This window comes from Gopherus evgoodei, chromosome 6 (genome assembly GCF_007399415.2).
Source record: "Gopherus evgoodei ecotype Sinaloan lineage chromosome 6, rGopEvg1_v1.p, whole genome shotgun sequence".
NCBI classification, from domain to species: domain Eukaryota; kingdom Metazoa; phylum Chordata; order Testudines; family Testudinidae; genus Gopherus; species Gopherus evgoodei.
The window spans coordinates 41,201,877-41,221,438 of record NC_044327.1 but is presented as its reverse complement, the minus strand read 5'-3'; the positions used below and the strand labels follow the sequence as shown (position 1 = coordinate 41,221,438).

The 19,562-nt window shown below is 42.6% G+C and overlaps 1 protein-coding gene across 2 annotated transcripts in view; it reads left to right on the top strand.

The window, feature by feature from the left end:
- The window catches only part of PIP5K1B (phosphatidylinositol-4-phosphate 5-kinase type 1 beta), a 123,225-nt gene that overhangs the window by 32,436 nt on the left and 71,227 nt on the right, over positions 1 to 19,562 (top strand). For both annotated transcript variants that reach the window (XM_030568059.1, XM_030568058.1), the window contains exons 5-6: positions 4,470 to 4,622; positions 11,511 to 11,810. In XM_030568059.1, coding sequence (XP_030423919.1) covers positions 4,470 to 4,622; positions 11,511 to 11,810 — 453 coding nt within the window. The remainder of the gene's footprint in view (positions 1 to 4,469; positions 4,623 to 11,510; positions 11,811 to 19,562) is intronic.

Below are 19,562 nucleotides of genomic sequence, written 5' to 3'. Positions count from 1 at the left end.
TGTAGAGAAGCCCTTAATAATCATACTTAGGACCCTACCAAATTCATGGTCCATTTTGGTCAATTTCACAGTCATAGGATTTTTAAAATAGTAAATGTCATGATTTCAGCTATTTAAATCTGAAATTTCATGGTGTTGTAATTGTAGGGATCCTGACCCAAAAAGGAGTTGTGGGGTGGTCGCAAAGATATCATAGTGGGGGTTGTGGTATGGCAACGTTTCTGCACTGCTGCTGGTGGCGGCTCTGCCTTCAGAGCTGAACAGCTGGAGAGCAGTGGCTGCTGGTTGGGAACCCAGCTCTGAAGGCAGAGCCACTGCAGAAGTAAGGGTGGCATGGTATGGTATTGCTACCCTTCCTTCTGCATTGCTGCTTGCAGAGCTGGGCCCTCAGTCAGCAGCTGACATTCTCTGGCTGCCCAGCTCTGAAGGCAGCAGTGCAGAAGTAAGGGTAGCAATACCACAACCCCCCCTAAAATAACCTTGCGAACTTCCCCGAAACTCCTTTTGGGTCAGAACCCCTAGTTTGAGAAACGCTGGTCTCCCAGTGTGAAATCTGTATAGTCTAAGCTAAAATCACACAAGACCAGATTTCACAGGAGGGGACCAGGTTTCACAGTCCGTGACGAAACGTTTTTCATGGCCGGGAATTTGGTAGGGCCCTACTCATACTGTGTGTCTCAGGCACGTGCTCGAATGTGAAAATATAACAACCTTGCTGTTAGGTAGACAGGTCTGACCTTCCTCGTGGGGACCAACACTGTCAAAAAAAAAAAAAAAGGATGGTCCAAGATCTTCCTCCCCCTTACAGATCTGCTGCTGGCAAGGTTGTGAGGGGTCTGTGTAGGGTGTCTTCTCCATTTTTTAAGAGGGCAAGATCAGATCATTTTTCACATTGCCAGTTCACTTCAGAGCTATGTATCCCCCCAATATGGAGGCCCAGCAGCTTTTTCTATTCCTTGTGCTTAAAGGTTCAATGTAGGGTTTTAAAAAAATCTGCATTTTTACAAATATTTTTACTTGTGTTAACAACTGAGATTCTTTACAGTTGAAAGAATTTTAATAAGCTATATGTGAATTATCTTAAGTGAAACACACACCAAAATTGGATTAATAACAGAATCAGAATATTTCTAGACCATCTCTATCCAGTTTAATATATTTCTCTCATCTTGGACTGTGAAACTAGCCTAGTTAGTTTTTAAAATAAAAATATTGTCCTGCAAAGTTGGCAACCCAAATACAGGAGCATTATGCTAGTGCTTGGGTGCCTTATACTGATCCCAACTTCAAATTAAAGTAAAACTTTCCATTGGGATATTTGTATTAGTTACATGGAAATATTTGTTGGGCTTTAGGTTTCACAAAGGCTTGTTTATACAATACTTAAACTGATTGATTGCCATATTTGGGATTGGGAAGGAATTTTCCAATGGGTCAGATTGGCAGAAACCTTCGGGGTGTTTTTGCCTTCCCCTGCAGCATGGGTCACTTGTGGGTTTAAACTGGTGTGAATGGCAAATTCTCTGCAACTTTCATTCTTTAAACCATGATTTGAGGACTTCAGAAACTCAGTCAGAGATTAAGGATCTATTACAGGAGTGGGTGGGTGAGGTTCTGCGACCTGCAACGTATAGGAGGTCAGCTTCGATGATCATGATTGTCCCTTCTGACCTGAAAGTCTAAGGGCAAATCTGCCTTGCCCTATCCTTTTTAAAAGATGAATCTGGAGACCCTATAGTCTTAGGCCTTGTCTACACTGTGGATTTCAGCCATCAGTGGCTGGCTACCAGGGAAACTACCCCAGTGCAGATGGGAAAGTTGTCACAACCAATTTGTACCAGTGCAACTGAACCCAGTTTGAAGCAGGAGTAAACTACACCGGTGAAATTTGTGGCTTATAGGTTTGCACCAGTTCAGCTTCCCCTCTGGCTAGCCACTGATACTTATAATGGGGGCAAATCACCACTGTAGGCAGTGCGTCATTTTTATAGCCTTTTGATTTATTCATCTCTCTGTGGATTCAATTAAAGAGTCTCTTGGGCCACATATTATAATAAGAGAGATCACAAGTGGAATTCCAGGGGAGGTTGGATTGTAATAATGAGATCAGAAACAACTGGCTGGAACCAGTTTTTTCCAGTTAGGATATGACTGAAATCCTTGACAAAAAATGGCAGAAATCTCATGAGAATATTTCTTGAGATTTTGCTGCTGTTATATACTCAGCCTTGAATTTGTTTAAAACCAATCCAGATTTGACCATCTTCTCTCTAGTTATAACATGCACAATGTTAGGCCAGAAGAAAGTATCTGAACCATTTTCTGTATTTCTAGAAAGGGCTGCAATGGTTTTAGCGCTGCTATTACTTTATTTGTTTCTGAAGGAGTTGGATTTATTAATTAAAATCAGTTAACAATAAAATCAATCTCCCCATTCACAGCCTCTTACCTCAACCCCCTGTCCATTATACAAGATATGATTCAAAATTCTGTTGTCTTAATCAGTTTCCTTTCAGGCTGCAATAAAGCAACTGAAAATAGTGGGATTGCTCTTTTATACTGGTTCCTGTTAAAGAGAGAGAGGGAGGAGAGAAATGGAAGGAAAAGTATCTTAGCAACACTAAGTAGGTTTACACTGTTAATTTGCATTGGTGGGGCACAGCTGTTGTAGCTTTGCCTTCTTCCAAATGATACAGTATGGAAGCACTGCAGGAAGCAGGATGAAGGGAAAAAATAAATTTGAACAGCTTGTACAAATAAATGGTGACTGGAAAGTATACAAAACACAGGTATTCAGCATGTCAGTTTGCGATCAACATACTATCTTTCTCTTCTCAGTTTTGAGCAAAAGGCTCAGGGTTTGGCTGAGCAAAACTTTGAGAGTTAGGCTTTTATTTTGCAAAAAAACAAATCCAAGGATAAAATCAGATCCTTGTCTCATAACATATAATTCTGGATTTGTGATTTTCCTTATCAGCCATCCCTATTTTATTGTAATAATGTAATTTATTAAAAGCAGCAGAGAGTCCTGTGGCACCTTATAGACTAAGACGTATTGGAGCTTCGTTGGATGCATGTCATATAATAATGTAATTTATTATATTTTAATTTTCCAAATAATTGGCTTCAAAACCTCATAGCAATAATACTTTTCACTATTGAGGCTGCATATGTTGGCAGAATGGGCTAGAAATGTGGATAGTAACATAATGTAAAGACCCTCTTGATTCAGAAGTGTATAGAGTAACATTTACTAAAATGAAAGTGAAAATTTGATGCGTTATCTTTTTTAAAAATATATGTACTACATGGTGAAACACTTGAACTCAGAGCAAGCATTTATTTTTTTAAACTATATTTTCCCCTAATCATAGTTGTTGTTGTTCCATTCCTCTTCCTACCTCAACCCCCTTGTTCTTGGACATCTCTGGTCCACAGCATCGTCTATTGATGTCTATAGGAACAAATCCTCATCCTACTGAAATAGAGGCAGAACTCCTTTTGAATTCAATAATACCCGGATTTGGTTAATAACAAATGATTTCTTGTAAAGAAGCTCAGCCCTTTTCAGGCACTTTTCTTGATAGTCCTGGTGGAAAGAGCAACTAGTTAAGGAACAGTCACTCTTGCAGTTGTAAAAAGTCCAGTAAACATGCTGCTATTTTAAGAATGATTCCCCTGGTACATAAACAGTTTAAAACACATCTTGTTTTAAGTATAGTTTATTTGTTTGAGGGACAGTCCCTTATTAATGTTACTGTGCTACAATTTCAATATGTATGAAGTTATTGATCTTAACTATATGCCTGCTTTTTTAAATAGAGGAAAAGAGATTCTTAACCAATATTTTTGTTAGCATATTAATCCCACTCTTCAGTTTATTACAAATGAAAATCCCTCGATTAGTGGGTTTAGAGAGGAGATGGATACTAAAAGAGTTGAGTGGGGGTATGAAATGTGAATTAACATTGATGCAGTAAAACATTTATAAATATAGAGATTTTCTATTTTTCTCTATAGGACATCTGATTCCCATCAGCTAAAAGAGTTGAGTGGGGGTATGAAATGTGAATTAACATTGATGCAGTAAAACATTTATAAATATAGAGATTTTCTATTTTTCTCTATAGGACATCTGATTCCCATCAGCTAAAAGTGTTCTATCTTCTACATTTTATCTAATATAAAGGCAAATTGCAGTGTGTATTCTTGAGGCAGAGGGCTAGCTCCTCACCATAATTTGGTGGTCATGGAACATGTCCATGCTCTTCCAGTTCTCAACTGTTGTATGGTCATCTATCTGTTCTAACTTATGCAGAGGCTGTGGCAGCTTGAGAATTGAGGAACTTTAACCATCTTCCTTACTGCTGTCCCCCCACCCTCCCCTTTGTACCAGCCATTCTTTTTAAAGATTTTTATATTGAAAACCACCTCTATTGGCTGCAAACTCCATTTTGTCTTTGTTTCAGTATTCAATCTGCAGTGAGCCTTTAATAGAATTATCCAACCCTGGTGCCAGCGGGTCTTTATTTTTTGTAACCAGTGATGATGAGTTCATCATCAAAACAGTTCAACACAAAGAGGCTGAGTTTCTTCAGAAGCTGTTACCAGGTTACTACATGGTGAGTAACTGCAGATTGTTAATTTTTCTACTTCCATACGTTTTTTTCCATATCCTTCATGTTTCACATCTCCTTTTATTTATGAATAATTTCATTGATTGTCTTCCAGTATTCTTGTTGATTTTTATTTAATGTTTATCTTAATATTTTTATAAATCTTGCACTTTAAAAACAACTTCATTGTGAGCATACACTCACCAGCAAAAAGTAATTTAACCTGAAAGTCGAGGTCACTGTTAACCTAAATGCTAAAGGGACAGTATCAAGATGGTTACATTTTAATATAATCCTTATCTTTGCTCCTAATAATTTAGTAATAAAATGGAAAGAACTTTTTAAAAGTCTAATTTATTTTTCTCCATTTATGTTTGTTTGCCCTTTACATTTCATTCAAGGGGGCCAAAGGCCACGTCCACACTACAGATTAAAATCGATATTAGTAAAATCGATTTTATAAAACAGGGTTTATAAAATCGATTTTACGCGTCCACACTAAGGCACATTACGTCGGTGGTGTGCGTCCATAGTCCCAGGCGTCCATCGATTTCTGGAGCGTTGCACTGTGGGTACCCATCCCATAGTTCCTGCAGTGTTCCCTGACCCTTGGAATTATGGGTTACTACCCCAGTGCCTGATGGGGGAAAAAATCAATGTCGTGGGTGGTTCTGGGTACAGCCTCACCCCCTCCCTTCCTGAAAGCAGCAGACAGCCATTTCGCGCGTTTTTTACTGGGTGAAGTGAGCAAACGCCATTTTACAGCAAGCATGGACCCTGGTCTGATCAGTACCTTGATCGTGGACGTTGTAAACAGTTCACGCATTCTCGTGCTGTCTATGCTGAACCATGAACAGCAAACGCAGGAGAGGAGGCTGCAGCGTGGCGACGAGAGTGATGAGGACCTGGAGACTGATTTCTCCGAAACCGCGGGCCCCCGCGCTTTGGAGCTCCTGATGGTAATGGGGGAGGTTCTACCCATTGCTCACCGATTTTGGGCCCGGGAAACAAGCACAGACTGGTGGGACTGCATAGTTTTGCAGGTGTGGGACAATTCGCAGTGGCTGCGGAACTTTCGCATGCATAAGAGCACTTTCTTTGAACTTTGTGACTTGCTTTCCCCTGTCCTGAAATGCCATAATACCAGGATGAGAGCAGCCCTCACAGTGGAGAAGCGAGTGGCAATAGCCCTCTGGAAGCTTGCAACGCCAGACAGCTACCGGTCAGTCGGGAATCAATTTGGAGTGGGCAAATCTACTGTGGGGGCAGCTGTGCTGGAAGTAGCCAAAGCAATCATTAAGCTGCTGCTACGAAAGGTTGTGACTCTGGGAAACGTGCAGGTCATAGTGGATGGCTTTGCTGCAATGGGATTCCCTAACTGGGGGGGACCATAGATGGAACCCATATCCCTATCTTGGCACCGGAGCACCAGGGCACCCAGTACATAAACCGCAAGGGGTACTTTTCAATGGTGCTGCAAGCACTGGTGGATCACAAGGGACATTTCACCAACATCCACGTGGGATGGCCAGGAAGGGTTCATGACGCTCGTGTCTTCAGAAGCACTACTCTATTTAAACGGCTGCAGCAAGGGACTTACTTCCCAGACCAGAAAATTACAGTTGGGGATGTTGAAATGCCTGTAGTTATCCTGGGGGACCCAGCCTACCCCTTGATGCCATGGCTCATGAAGCCATACACAGGCAGCCTGGACAGTGGTCAGGAGTTGTTTAACTACAGGCTGAGCAAGTGCAGAATGGTGGTAGAATGTGCATTTGGGCGTCTCAAAGGTCGCTGGAGAAGTTTACTTACTCGCTCAGACCTCAGCCAAACCAATGTCCCCTTTGTTATTGCTGCTTGCTGTGTGCTCCACAATCTCTGTAAGAGTAAGGGGGAGACCTTTATGGCGGGGTGGGAGGCTGAGGCAAATCACCTGGCCGCTGATTACGCGCAGCCAGACACCAGGGCAATTAGAAGATCACACCAGGAAGCGGTGCGCATCAGAGAAGCCTTGAAAACGAGTTTCATCATGGGTCAGGGTACGGTGTGACTGCTGTGTTTCTTTCCCCTTCATGAACCTCCCCCCCCCGTATTGACTCCTGCTGCAAGCAAGCTACCCTCCACCCTTCCCTATCAGCTTGCTTATGGAAATAAAGTTACTATCTTTTAAAAACCTTGTGTTCTTTATTAAAAGTCAGTCCCTGTAAGCAACCCACCCTCTCTCTTGCTTTAAAAAGCATGTAATTAAAAATAGATTACAGAGAAAGAACAAGGTACACTGGTAGTGGTTTTGGAGGAGGATGGGAGGGAAGAAAAAGGCCATTAAGGAAGCCTTGAAAACGAGTTTCATCATGGGCCAGGGTACGGTGGGACTGCTGTGTTTCTTTCCCCTTCATGAACCTCCCCCCCTGTATTGACTCCTGCTGCAAGCAAGCTACCCTCCACCCTTCCCTAACAGCTTGCTTATGGAAATAAAGTCATTCCCTGTAACCAACCCACCCTCCCACTTGCTTTGAATAGCATGTCATTATAAGAAGAGTAAGAGAAATAAAAAGGTACCCCGGGAGTGGTTTGGGAGGAGTATAGGAGGGAAGAAAAAGGCCATTAAGGACATTTCAATGTAATGACAGCCTTTTGGTTGGACTGTCCACAGGGGTGGAGTGGGCAGGTGCAGAAAGCCTTCCCCCACGCGTTCTTATACGTCTGGGTGTGGAAGATATGGGACATGGTGAGTACTGAGGGAGGTTAAACATGGGCTGGAGTGGCACTCTGTGACCCCGCAGCTCTTCTACCAGACTTCGGAGGATGTCAGTTTGATCGCGCAGCAGCTCCAGCGTTCCATTCCGCCACCGCTGATCTTCCTGCTGCCACATCTCATCTCGAGCATCCCTCCTGTCCTCACGTTGGTCCCTCCTGTCCTCACGTTCACTGGAAGCTTTCCTGTACTTTGCTACCACGTCTTTCCACTCCCCCAGATGAGCTCTTTCACTGCGGGTTACTGCCATTATTTCTGTGAACATATCCTCCCGTGTTCTCTTCTTCCTCAGCCTCCTTATCTGACCTATCCTTCGGACTGGAGTGGGGAGGCTTGAAAAATGTGCAGCTGCATGAGTGGGGGAAAAGAGTGATAGAAGGATCATAAGAGATACATTTCACAGAACAATGGTTATACTCTTTCACAGTGAACTACACTATTCACCATACGTAGCACATGTCACTTCACTACAAGGTTGCCTTTGGATTCTTTTAGTATTTAGTGCTTGCGGATGTGGTGTGACAGATCAACACAGACACAGGTCCGGGGATTACAAATCGGCTTGCAGGCGGACATGGTAAGGCATACATCTAATGGCAGTTAACCGTACAACCTCCTCCTTTCACCCCACCCGTGGCTATTAGCAGGTAAAATTCATGCTGGGCAGCCAAACTGCTAAAAAGCACATCTTTTGCTGCTTTTCTTATGCCATCAGAAAGGTTAAGCACTAGAGGAAAATTGTGAATGGTTCCCCCCCCCCACTCTGCATGTCTGCTGTAATGGCAGGTCACTGAAACCTTACCCCCTCCCCCTTCCCCCCCCTTGACAATTAGCAGCGAAAATTCCTGCTGCCCAAATGCTAAAAAGGTCAGCGCCATTCCATTAGAGACACCTCCCCGTACGAATGGGCTGCTTTTTCCGTTCCCCCCGCATGGCTAACTGCAAGGGAAGGATTTCTTGTAAGCCGCAGGAAAGCATCACCATAGGAATGGTCATCTCTGTCCCCTTAATAAAATACATTACTTTTTACCAGGTGACCATGAACGATATCACTCTCCTGAGGATTACAGACAGAGAAAAAGAAATTATGCTTCTTGAATGCCAGCAATCCCCGGGACCATACGCAGCTAGGCTTTGTCATGCAATGATACCCGATTACGTGCTCCAGGCATGGCGTGGTAAAGTTTCGTACCATGGTGGACGGAATAAGGCTGCCCTGCCCAGAAATCTTCTGAAAAGGCTTTTGGGGTACCTCCAGGAGTGCTTCATAGAGATGTCCCTGGAGGATTTCCGCTCCATCCCCAGACATGTTAACAGACTTTTCCAGTAACTTTAATGCCAGCTAATGCATGCAAGCCCTCATGGCAAATTAATCATTTAAAAAATGCTTGCTTTTAAACTATGTTTTATATTTTAAAAAGTACACTCGCCAGAGGTCGCTTCCATGGCTTCATTGTCTGGGCTAGTGGCTTGGGAGGGCTGGGAGGGTAATTCTGTCTGAGTCACAAAAAGCTCCTGGCTGTTGGGGAGAATGGAGTGCTCTGTGGTCTCTGCCATCTCGTCGTCCTCGTCGTCGTCCTCATCTTCACCCTCTGCAGAATCATCAGCAATGGCAGAGATTACTACCCCCACCTCGGAATCCACAGACAAGGGGGGGCTTGTCGTGGCACAGCCCCCAAAAATTGCATGCAGCTCCGCGTAGAAGCAGCATGTTTTTGGCTCAGATCCGGATCTGCCATTTGCTGCTTTGGCTTTCTGGTACACTTGTCTGAGCTCCTTCACTTTAACTCTGCACTGCACCGAGTCCCTGCTACGGCCTCTCTGCCTCATGGCATTAGAAATTTTTTCAAAAGTTTTTTCATTTCGTCTACTGGAACGCAGTTCTGATAGCACAGAATCTTCTCCCCATACAGCGATCAGATCCAATAACTCCTGTGTGTTCCACACTAGAGCTCTTTTCCTATTCTCAGGAGACTGCATTGTTACCTGTGCTGCTGAGAGCTCCACGCTGGCCAAACAGGAAATGCAATTCAAAAGTTCCCGGGGCTTTTCCTGTGTACCTGGCCAGTGCAGTAGATTTCCTTTACCTGTCCAGAGCGGCCACTGGTGCACTGTGGGATACCTCCCGGAGGCCATTAACTTTGATTTCCGTCCACACTAGCCCTAAATCGATTTTGTAATATCGATTTTAGGGTTACTCCTTTTGTTTAGCTGGAGTACAGAAATCGATTTTAAGACCCCTTAAAATCGATTTTAAGTGCCTTGTAGTGTGGACGGGTACAGTGTTAAATTGATTTAACACTGTTTAAATCGATTTAACGCTGTAGTGTGGGCCTGGCCAAAGAAACTAGACTGGTCAATTTCCCTTCAGTTTCTAAACTGCTTTAATTTTGGGTTTTCCTATATTAGCACAACAACGTTTTGTTGAAAAAGATTTCTATTCATCTAACTTGTTTAAAAATATTTATTTTAATCAGATATATTTTTGGACTTCAACTAAGTTGACTGTCTCTTTAATATGGGCCAATTGTCAGCAAAGTGAATAAACTGACCGTCAGAAACAAATAGGACTAAATTCTGCAAGAGGCTGCATTTTTCCTGATAGCCACTGAGCTCCCATGAAGAGGCAAGTCCCTCAACGCCGCTCAGGTGATGGTCAGCACCTTGCAAGATTAGGCCTGTAGTGAACAGATGTGTGCCCATCCTCCCAATCCCCTTTCTTTAAATAATTTTTTTTTAAATCAGTCTTGGACACTTTCCACCCCATTTATTTGAAATGTACAGTAATTATCTGATGGTGGTGGTATTAAGCTAATATAAAGTAACTGAGTTTGAATGTTTTGTGTAAAGAGACTTCACTCATTCAACGATTCAGAAAATATATCATTGCTGGTAGTCTTCGTTGTTAATCATTATAATCTGATTGATTTATGTCTGAGTTGGCCATCATACAAATACACATTATAAAGGTTTTTCTGCTTTGTTTTTATGAACTAACCAGTCACAAAGTTAACATTATACACACAAGCATTTACCAAAATAAAAAGGTTTAATTCGTGCAATTCCTGAATCGAGGCTTCTTAAGGAGGAACTTTCTTTCTTTAGTTGTAAAGGGGGACTTTAACCATAACAGACTTGAAATAAAAATTATTTCTTCACCTATTTCTCATGTTGATAGTGATTGAAGATATGAGTATCTAAAATACGGTTCTTGCCTTCCCATCTCTTCTTCTCTCCTGCTAAATGCTTGGCCTGCTGTTGAATTTGGGATACAATACGGTTTCCATTTTGGCAGATTGTGATGTCATAAAAGGATCATTGTTGTCTACTTCAGAATGCAAAAAAGTAATCTGGGTTATAATAAACATGGCCAAAATTGGCAGTAACTCCGGTTTTGCAAAACCTCACTGGGTTGGGCTTTTGTTTCACAAAACCTAAACCAGAGGTGACTTGAATAAAATGGGATCCAAACTCCTTAAAAAAATGTTTGGGTGAGAGGGTTGTTCTGCTAAAAGTCTTTAGACCATCTCTAGACTCAATCAAAAGCCTTCTCATGAGGGCATATTAAGGCCAAATACAGCAAAAATGCTGAGTTTCTGCTATGCTATTGACCTAATTTAAATAGATCCCATGCAAGAGGGAAAAGAAACCCTATGGTGTGCAGTGATGAAAGACTCTGTAGTTGTTTTCAAGGCAGTACAGAGAGGAAATGTGGTCATTTCAGAAGCTTAAAATGTACAGAGTGAACTACATGGCCAAAAGTGACATAAAATGGAATTAGCAGGCCATGTCTCTTCCCTTTACACCACTGCTCTCGCCTCCTCAGTGCACAGGTGTAGGGAGACATGGCCTGGCTTTTGGGATGTCCTGGGCCTTTCTTTGATTTTTGGCCCTGACACTTCTGTCACACAGATCCCTCAATTTCATTTAAACATAGTCTCTTCTCTCCTGGCTTGTGCTAGCTTTTTCAAGTTTGGGGCCAGTGGTATGGAGAGAATGACTGACTGGTCAAATGAATTGTTTAGAATATAAAGTAACACACACCCCTTTTTCAATGTTAATATGCTTAAGTGTGAAAATCCCTCTAAAATGTGGAAGTTTATAAAAATCTATTTTAACTTTTGTTTGTTTGTTTTAAGAATTTGAACCAGAATCCAAGGACACTCTTACCAAAATTTTATGGACTATACTGTGTTCAGTCAGGGGGCATTAACATCAGAATCGTTGTGATGAACAATGTTTTGCCTCGGGCAATGAAAATGCATTTCACATATGACTTGAAAGGCTCTACCTATAAACGGAGAGCATCAAGAAAAGAAAGAGAGAAGTCCAACCCCACATTTAAAGACTTGGATTTCTTGCAAGAGATGCATGAAGGACTGTATTTTGACTCAGAAACATACAGCGCACTGATGAAAACACTACAGAGGGATTGCCGAGTAAGTAAAAATTGATCTTTAAAGTGACATTCATGTTTGTTTAATCCAGATTTATACCAGAGAACACTGAGAACAGAATCTGGCTTTGTAAATCATTCAAACCAGTGAAGCTTTCTGATGCAATTTAATTATAGACAGATTCCAACTGCAGTTATTTTTTTAAAATGGCATAAGTGTTCTATCTCCAGCTGCTGAGATTTGACATGGGTTGCTATGTAACAGTAAACTGCTTTCTGTGATGAATTCCTATTAGAAGAGGATTAGAACTCAGATTTTGTACTTTGGGATTTTTTTTATTGTTCTCTGAAGTTATAGCAAGTATAATTGTTGTACTGTTCTCAGATGTGCAAAAGTATCTACAGGCTTGTCTGTGCTGTATGTTGCTTTGTTAAATGAATCTGAGCATTAGCTAACAGAAGTTGACAAAGTGAATGAAATTCCAGATGCAGCAGATTCTGGTTTAGTTCTAGAGCATAATCCCATAAGCATTATATGACAGAGTGCCTGTTGAGCAAGAACTGGACTTAATGAGCCAGGAGGTCTCTTCTGGTCCAAGGCTGGCAGGGTAGGGAGGAGAACATACTGCAAGTCTTTTCAAGAGGAGGGTGAGAATGTCTGGCCTTGCTCTTAGGAAGCCCCTTTGTCCAACTGGGAGGATGGCATTGGTGACAGTGGAGGGATCCCCTGCCATAACGGTAGTTGCTGTGAAAGGGAGAGTGAGCACAAAGGAGAAAATGAGGGAGATTCTCAGGGTTCTGAGAGGTCCACTGAAGAAGAAAACTGGATTCTATAGGAGTCCTAACAGTTCGATGAGAAAACAGCAGCATGGATGGAATGAGCTCATAGCATAGAAAGGGCATCCCTCACAGCACTGTGTTGTTTGCTGCCACCTGTGCTGCTGTATGTCAAGTCTTGTTGTTGAACATGAATGCTACCTTTTGTTTAATAAATGAGTGTCCGAAATGGCTTGTGCTTTGTAAGTAAAACAGGGTGATCTAACAGTCAGCTGCATGCTCACTGTCAGACACTTTTCTAACAAAGGGCACTGTTCCTTTAGAGTTCCTCGGTGAGCACGTCCCGAGTTTCTGCCATTAGCGATAATGCAGAGTGCACCAGCGGGTCACATCTGAAAATCCAGATGCTCTTTTCTGCCCCCAATTGTCCAAAAAGGTAATTACACAATCAAAGCTTTGAGAAGAAAAATCTGGTGTACAGAAAATGGTAAATAGATTGTTTAAAAGAGACAGAAATAGGCTGAAAATTAGATTAAAAACAAGAATCAGTAATTTGATTATAATATGTGAAGGGGTTTCTTACTGGAACTGTACTTCAAATCATGATGTATTCTCAGCCTGTAGTCTATGTTGAGGTAAGGGCTAAACATCGGTTTTCACAGCATCACCTTAATTTAACTGTAAAAAAACAAAATAAAACAAAAAAAAATAGCTTGAGGTTTTTAAAGGCAGAGTTAGGATTTATTGTTGTCACAAAGAGTGGAGAAGCAGGTCTTTGAATACTAAGGGTTTTCTACACCATCACTTAAGTCAATGTAAGTTACGTTGCTATGGGGTGTGAAAAAACCATGCCCTGAGCTAAGTTCTCTTTAAGCTGCACAGCCACATAGCAGCCTATTAAGCGCTGCGCAGGCACTCTGGCTGCGGCGGGGGAGATTCCTCTCCCTCCGGCCCCAACCTAGCCCAGCCATGGACCTGCCGGCGCTGGGGGAGATGCACCCCTCCCTGGCCCCAATCCAGCCCTGGCATGGAGGGACCTGCTGTGGCTGGGGGTGACACGCCCCTCCCTGGCCCCAAACCAGCCCCGACACAGACCTGCTGTGGCCTGGCACAGATCTGCCATGGCAGGGGGAGATCCCCCTCCCAGAGCCCCAACCTAACCCCGGAGCTGCCATGGCGAGGAGAGGAACTTCCCTCTTCCTCAGCCCAGGTGCTGCTGTGGGGGGGAGAGGGGAGAGAGCTGGGTTGAGTTCGTTCTCTCTTCCCACCCTCACAGGGCAGCCTGTACCCCAAACCCCTCAGCCCCACCCTCACAGGGCAGCCTGTACCCCAAACCCCTCAGCCCCACCCCAGAGCCTGCACACCCCAACCATTTGCTCCAGCCCTGAGCCCCAGAGCCCACACCCCCAGCTAGAGCCCTCACCTCCCCGTACTCTCTCTGCCCCAGCCCTGAGCCCCCTCCCATGCTCCGAATCTCTTGGCCCCACCCCCGCCACATGAATTTTATGTATCACACATCACCTCCATGTTGGTGCACATAACAAAATTCATTCCACACATGGCTGGGGAAAATTAGAGGGAACACAGGCCCTGAACAGAGTAACTTGTATCAACTTAGCACAGCGTAGACACCACTTTGTTGGCAGGAAAGCACTCTGCCATCAACATAATGTGCCTTCACCAGACGCGCTACATCGAAGCCACTACATCAATACAGTGGTGCTGATTTAGCATAGTAGTGATGATAAGTCCTAAGATTATAGATTTTATATTTTGTATGTACATCTTCTTATGAGTCCCCGTCTGTGTTGATTTTTACCCCTCTATCCCAAACCAAAAATAACATTTATTCATACACATGAAGGTTGACAAAAAGGAGGACCAAAATGCAGATTGTCATGCTCTCTTACACTAGTTCAGTGGTTCTCAAACTTTTGAACCTGCCCTTCAGAAAAATTAAACCAAGTAGGGTGACCAGATAGCAAATGTGAAAAATCGGGACGGGGGTGGGAGGTAATAGGAGCCCATATTTAAAAAAACAAACAAGCAAACAAAAAAGCCCCAAATATTGGGACTGTCCCTATAAAATTGGGACATCTGGTCATCCTAAAACCAACTGTTACCACTTCAGTCCTGCCCATGTGGTGTTAGAGGCCTACCCAGTATGAACAATCATTTGGAATAGATTACGTAAACTTTCAGAATACTTCATCTCCCTTTCTGCATGGTTTGATTAACAGTATAATAGTTAACATTGTTTGCATTTTCATGTATTATCATTGACATCTGGGTTAGAACTCATTGAAGAGTTGTGGCTACTCACACAGCAGAATTATTGTTTCAGGCTCTCTGCAAACTCAGGCAGACATTCATGTGTCAGTTGCACGTGACTCAGGGTATGGCTACACATGAAACTTCAAAGCGCTGCAGCGGCAGTGCTTTGAAGCACGAGTGTGGTTGCAGCGCTGGGAGAGAGTTCTCCCAGCGCTGCACATACTTCACATTCTGATGGGGTTTAGCTTGCAGCGCTGGGAGCCATGCTCCCAGCGCTGCAGCACTGTTTACATTGGCGTCTTACAGTGCTGTATCTTACAGCACTCGGGGGCGTTTTTTTCACAACCCTGAGCGAGAAAGTTGCAGCGCTGTAAAGCGCCAGTGTAGCCAAGGCCTCGCATTTTCAAGGTTTACTTTTACAATCATAGGAGGTAGGGAGTTACATTTTTAAAAACCAAATCTGAGACTCTAGAAAACTATTGAGAGGTGTCTGCTCCCACTTTCACCATCTCACCCCAGCTAGGATTTTCTGTTTGTTTTTTTTGTTTTTGCGATGCACCTCCTCAGGTAGACACACCCTTTGCTTCAGAAAACACTACTCTCGTTTATTGCGATTGCTTATTACAATACCTGCTTTCCATTAAATAATGCGTACAGCATATTATATATAAAGGTGAGGGAATATACAATGTAAGATTTACAGTAGCAAATGATGCAACATCAGACTTTAAGCTTTGTCAAGATGTATTAAAATTAAATTGTATCTAGAGCCAAATTCTTGCCTGATGTATGTCACTGGGAGAGGGGTGGGAGAGAAGGGGGAGGAAGAGTAGCTATCTGCATCTGTTTTCTACAATTAATGGATCGCTTTGTGTTTGCATGGAATGAAGTGAAACTCAGCTATTTCAGGTGATCGTTTACTTTAAATTTGAACCTGGGTTGAATTCAGATTAGAATCTGAAATTTGCAGGTGAAAGAAAAGAAAAGTCTAATCCAGGATTTCATCAAAATTCCCATTAACTTCAAGGGGACAGGGGGAGATAGCTCAGTGGTTTGAGCATTGGCCTGCTAAACCCAGGGTTGAGAGTTCAATCCTTGAGGGGGCCATTTAGAGATCTGGGGCAAAAGTCTGTCTGGGGATTGATCCTGCTTTGAGCAGGGGTTTGGACTAGATGACCTCCTGAGGTCCCTTTCAACCCTGATATTCTATGATTCAATGGGATCCTGATGAGGGACCTAACTGGGTAGGTGAGGGGGACTAGAATACTAATCACAAGACCCTGAAGTACCCTGTTGTTACCTGGTAGAATGCATACTGCTGTCTAGTAACCATTTACTCAACTACTTATATGTTTGTTCTTGAATGGGAACTGAGACAGCTTTATTTTGAGGAAGGAAAAACTCTGCGCTTCATAGCCGTGATTTTTAGGAAACGATAGTATTGCCAGCCGCGAGTGTTCAAAAATCATGAGATCAGTTTAATAACCATGAGGGTTTTATGAAATAATAATTTCTATATTCTTTTTACAGTAAAAGCTTTTATCTGACGTGGGGGGAATAGCGGGTGCCAGTAAGTGGGGAAAAATGCCAGTTAACTAAGAAGGAGGGTGATGGGGTGTGGAGCGTGGCTTCTGGGAGAGAGTTTGGGCGTGGGAAGAGGCTCAGGGCAGCAGGTTGGGGCATGGGGTTGGGGGGTGCCAGATCCATGGGCTGCTCACCTTGGCCGGCTCTCTGCAAGCGGCCACCTGTCCCGGCTGCTCCTAGGCAGAGATGTGGCAGGCGGTTCTGTGCACTGCCTCCACCTGCAGGCACCACCCCGGCAACTCCCCTTGGCTGGGGTTCACAGCCAAGGGGAGCTGCATTGCTAGTGCTTGAGGCTAGGGCAGCACACACAGCCGCCTGCAGCACCTCTGCCTAGGAGCAGTCGGGACAGATTGCCACTTGCTGGGAACTGCCCAAGGTGAGTAGCCTGTGGATCTGGCACCTCCCCTCCCCCCACACCCCAACCCCATTCCTGCCCCACGCCAGCCAGACTATAAACAGCCATTTCGGTGAAGATCAGAAATGTTGATTTATAGAGCTTTCCAGTTAATGAAGTGTCTGATAAAACAGCTTTTACTGTATTTGCTATCTGGCTTTTGAACCTTTGGCGTTCACTTGGGTCACATTTTCAAACTTTGTTTGCAATCATGAACTCTAGAAACTTTTGATTTTATTTTTAAATGAAAGTTGAGATTCTCATGTAATCACAAGTATCAGAGGGGTAGCCGTGTTAGTCTGGATCTGTAAAAGCATCCTGTGGCACCTTATAGACTAACAGACATTTTGGAGCATGAGCTTTCGTGGGTGAATACCCACTTCGTCTGATGCAACATCTGACGAAGTGGGTATTCACCCACGAAAGCTCATGCTCCAAAACGTCTGTTAGTCTATAAGGTGCCACAGGATTCTTTGCTTCTTTTACAGATCCACACTAACACAGCTGCCCCTCTGATCCTTGACACCATGCAAGGCACTGCATTTAGCCGTATGGAGTGGAAATTCATGTAATCACAGTATCCCATGAGCTAAACACCAAATATCATGAGATTCCCAATAAAATTGCAAGAGTTGACAATACTGAAACAGCTCCCCACAACAGAACATGGATGTATGCAGGCATTTTCTTTTGTCCTTCTGCCAGTTATTGTACTGGGTAATGTATTTTTTCAAGTCATTACTAAACTAATGTCAATTACCCACATTTATAAATGGTTCCTGAACCACTTTTTTCATTAGTGTAAACATCCAGGAGGAAAAAGGAGTGCTGAGAGTCCTCAGCAGTGTAAACCCTGAAGCAATGTACATACCCAGCAGGGCACTCTCTCAAATTGTGTAGACACTGATTCCATTCCAGGCACAATTCATGAGCTTATTCTCAAACAAACAGGACGGGGGGGGGGGGGGGGGGATGTTGAAAGTTGTGTTTCAGGAGAGATCAGCCAATGTCCTAAAACAAATATTATACTTGACAGAAATTCTGAAACCTCACAGAAACCCCAGAGTTAAAACTTTGGCAAGTAAAAGATAACGAGGTGTTCCAGATTTCAGATGTTGTTCTCTGTCTGGTCTATTTAGCAGCAGGGCCAAGATTTTAAAGATTAAGGCCCAAATCCTGCAACTATCTGGACCCTTCTGCCCACATGGAGTCCATTTGACTGTAGTGGGGCTTTACATGGCCTCATGGACCCACCCACAAGGAGGATATTCTCCTTTATGTAGTTTGGGGAAAAGGTTCATTTAAAAATATATATAATAGTTAAGAACTCTGAAGCATGTGCCTTAGGCATCTGCTAGGAATTTAGCAGAGACTAATGTGCTTCCTTTGTGGTATCCTAATGTACAGTCTACATATCTTATGGCAAACACTATTCCATCAACTTTAATGCACATTTGAGGCTCGACAACAAATTAGGAAATACAAAAGTTAAACACCCACTTGAAATCTAGTCCATTTTTTAAAAGTAAGTTAAAAAAAATAATTTCAAGAACTATACCTATGGTTTTTATTATCCTATCTTTCAGCTCTTTTAGTCTTAGCTGTTGTATGGAACAGTAGATAAACACATTTCAGGTAGAAGTGTAATGTTAAACTAGACATCCCATTATTGTTTCAATGGCTATGTTAAATTGGCTGCATTGTATATATGTAGCATTTCCTGTTTCTCTGGTTAAACATATTTATATTTTTAGTACAGCTAGTAGAAAAACCATAAATATGTTTCTCACAGATTTTGAAAAGTTTTCTCATGTGTCCATTTTTCATCCAAATCCTAAAGTTTTTTTTCTCTTCCTTCCCCCCTTTTTCCCCCCCTTTCCCACTTTGCCACTGAAAAAGGGAAAGAGGATAGGAAAGAAAGGAGGGAAAAGCGGTGTGAGGGGAGTGATTTTTTTCTCTCCTAGTTTTGGGGGGAAGGGGAATTGCGTTTTGGGAAAACTAAGAATTTTTATTAAAAGACCATTTTTCACTTAATTTTTTTTTTCAAATGAAAATTTGTGACAAGATAAACCATAAAATACCCACTGGCAATATTGTTATTGGTACTCTAGAGATATCATGAACTTAAAAATAGAACATTTGTCCTGATGATTCTTTTTACCTACAATTTTAACAAGTAACACTCTAATTTTACTGTAATTGAAAGAAAGTGTGTGTGTGTGTGTGTGTGTGTTGGGGGGGTGGATTTCTCCATCTTATTTTCAGTTAATTTTATTTGTGTGTTTCACAGGACTTCTGTGCAGTCTGTTAGACCCTGATCCCAAGGGGGCCACCAACAAATCAGGTTTCAGGATTAGATCCATATTCTGTTTTTTCTCTTGTTGGTTTGTGTGGGTGTTTTTATACAGCAACAGCGGGAGCTAAGAAAACGTTCTTCTAAGGCGGGGAAAAATGTGATTGTAAAGTCACAAAAACTAGCAAGGAGGATTTGGGGGCAACAGACTGCTTTTAACAATTTTTGATTTCAATGACTAGATTTCAAGTTGACAAATATCTTTAACTTTTGTGTTTCTTGCCTTTGTATAATCTTGTTTAAAATTACAGTCTCAGTATTCCTTTCACATAGCTTTTTGCCATTTAATATATTATACAAACTGCTGGACTCTGAGAAGGAGAATAATAGATACTGGTTTCTTCAGATTATAGAATAGCTTTCAATTTTGTGTACTAAACTTATTTTTAAAATGTCAGTGTTAATTATATAGA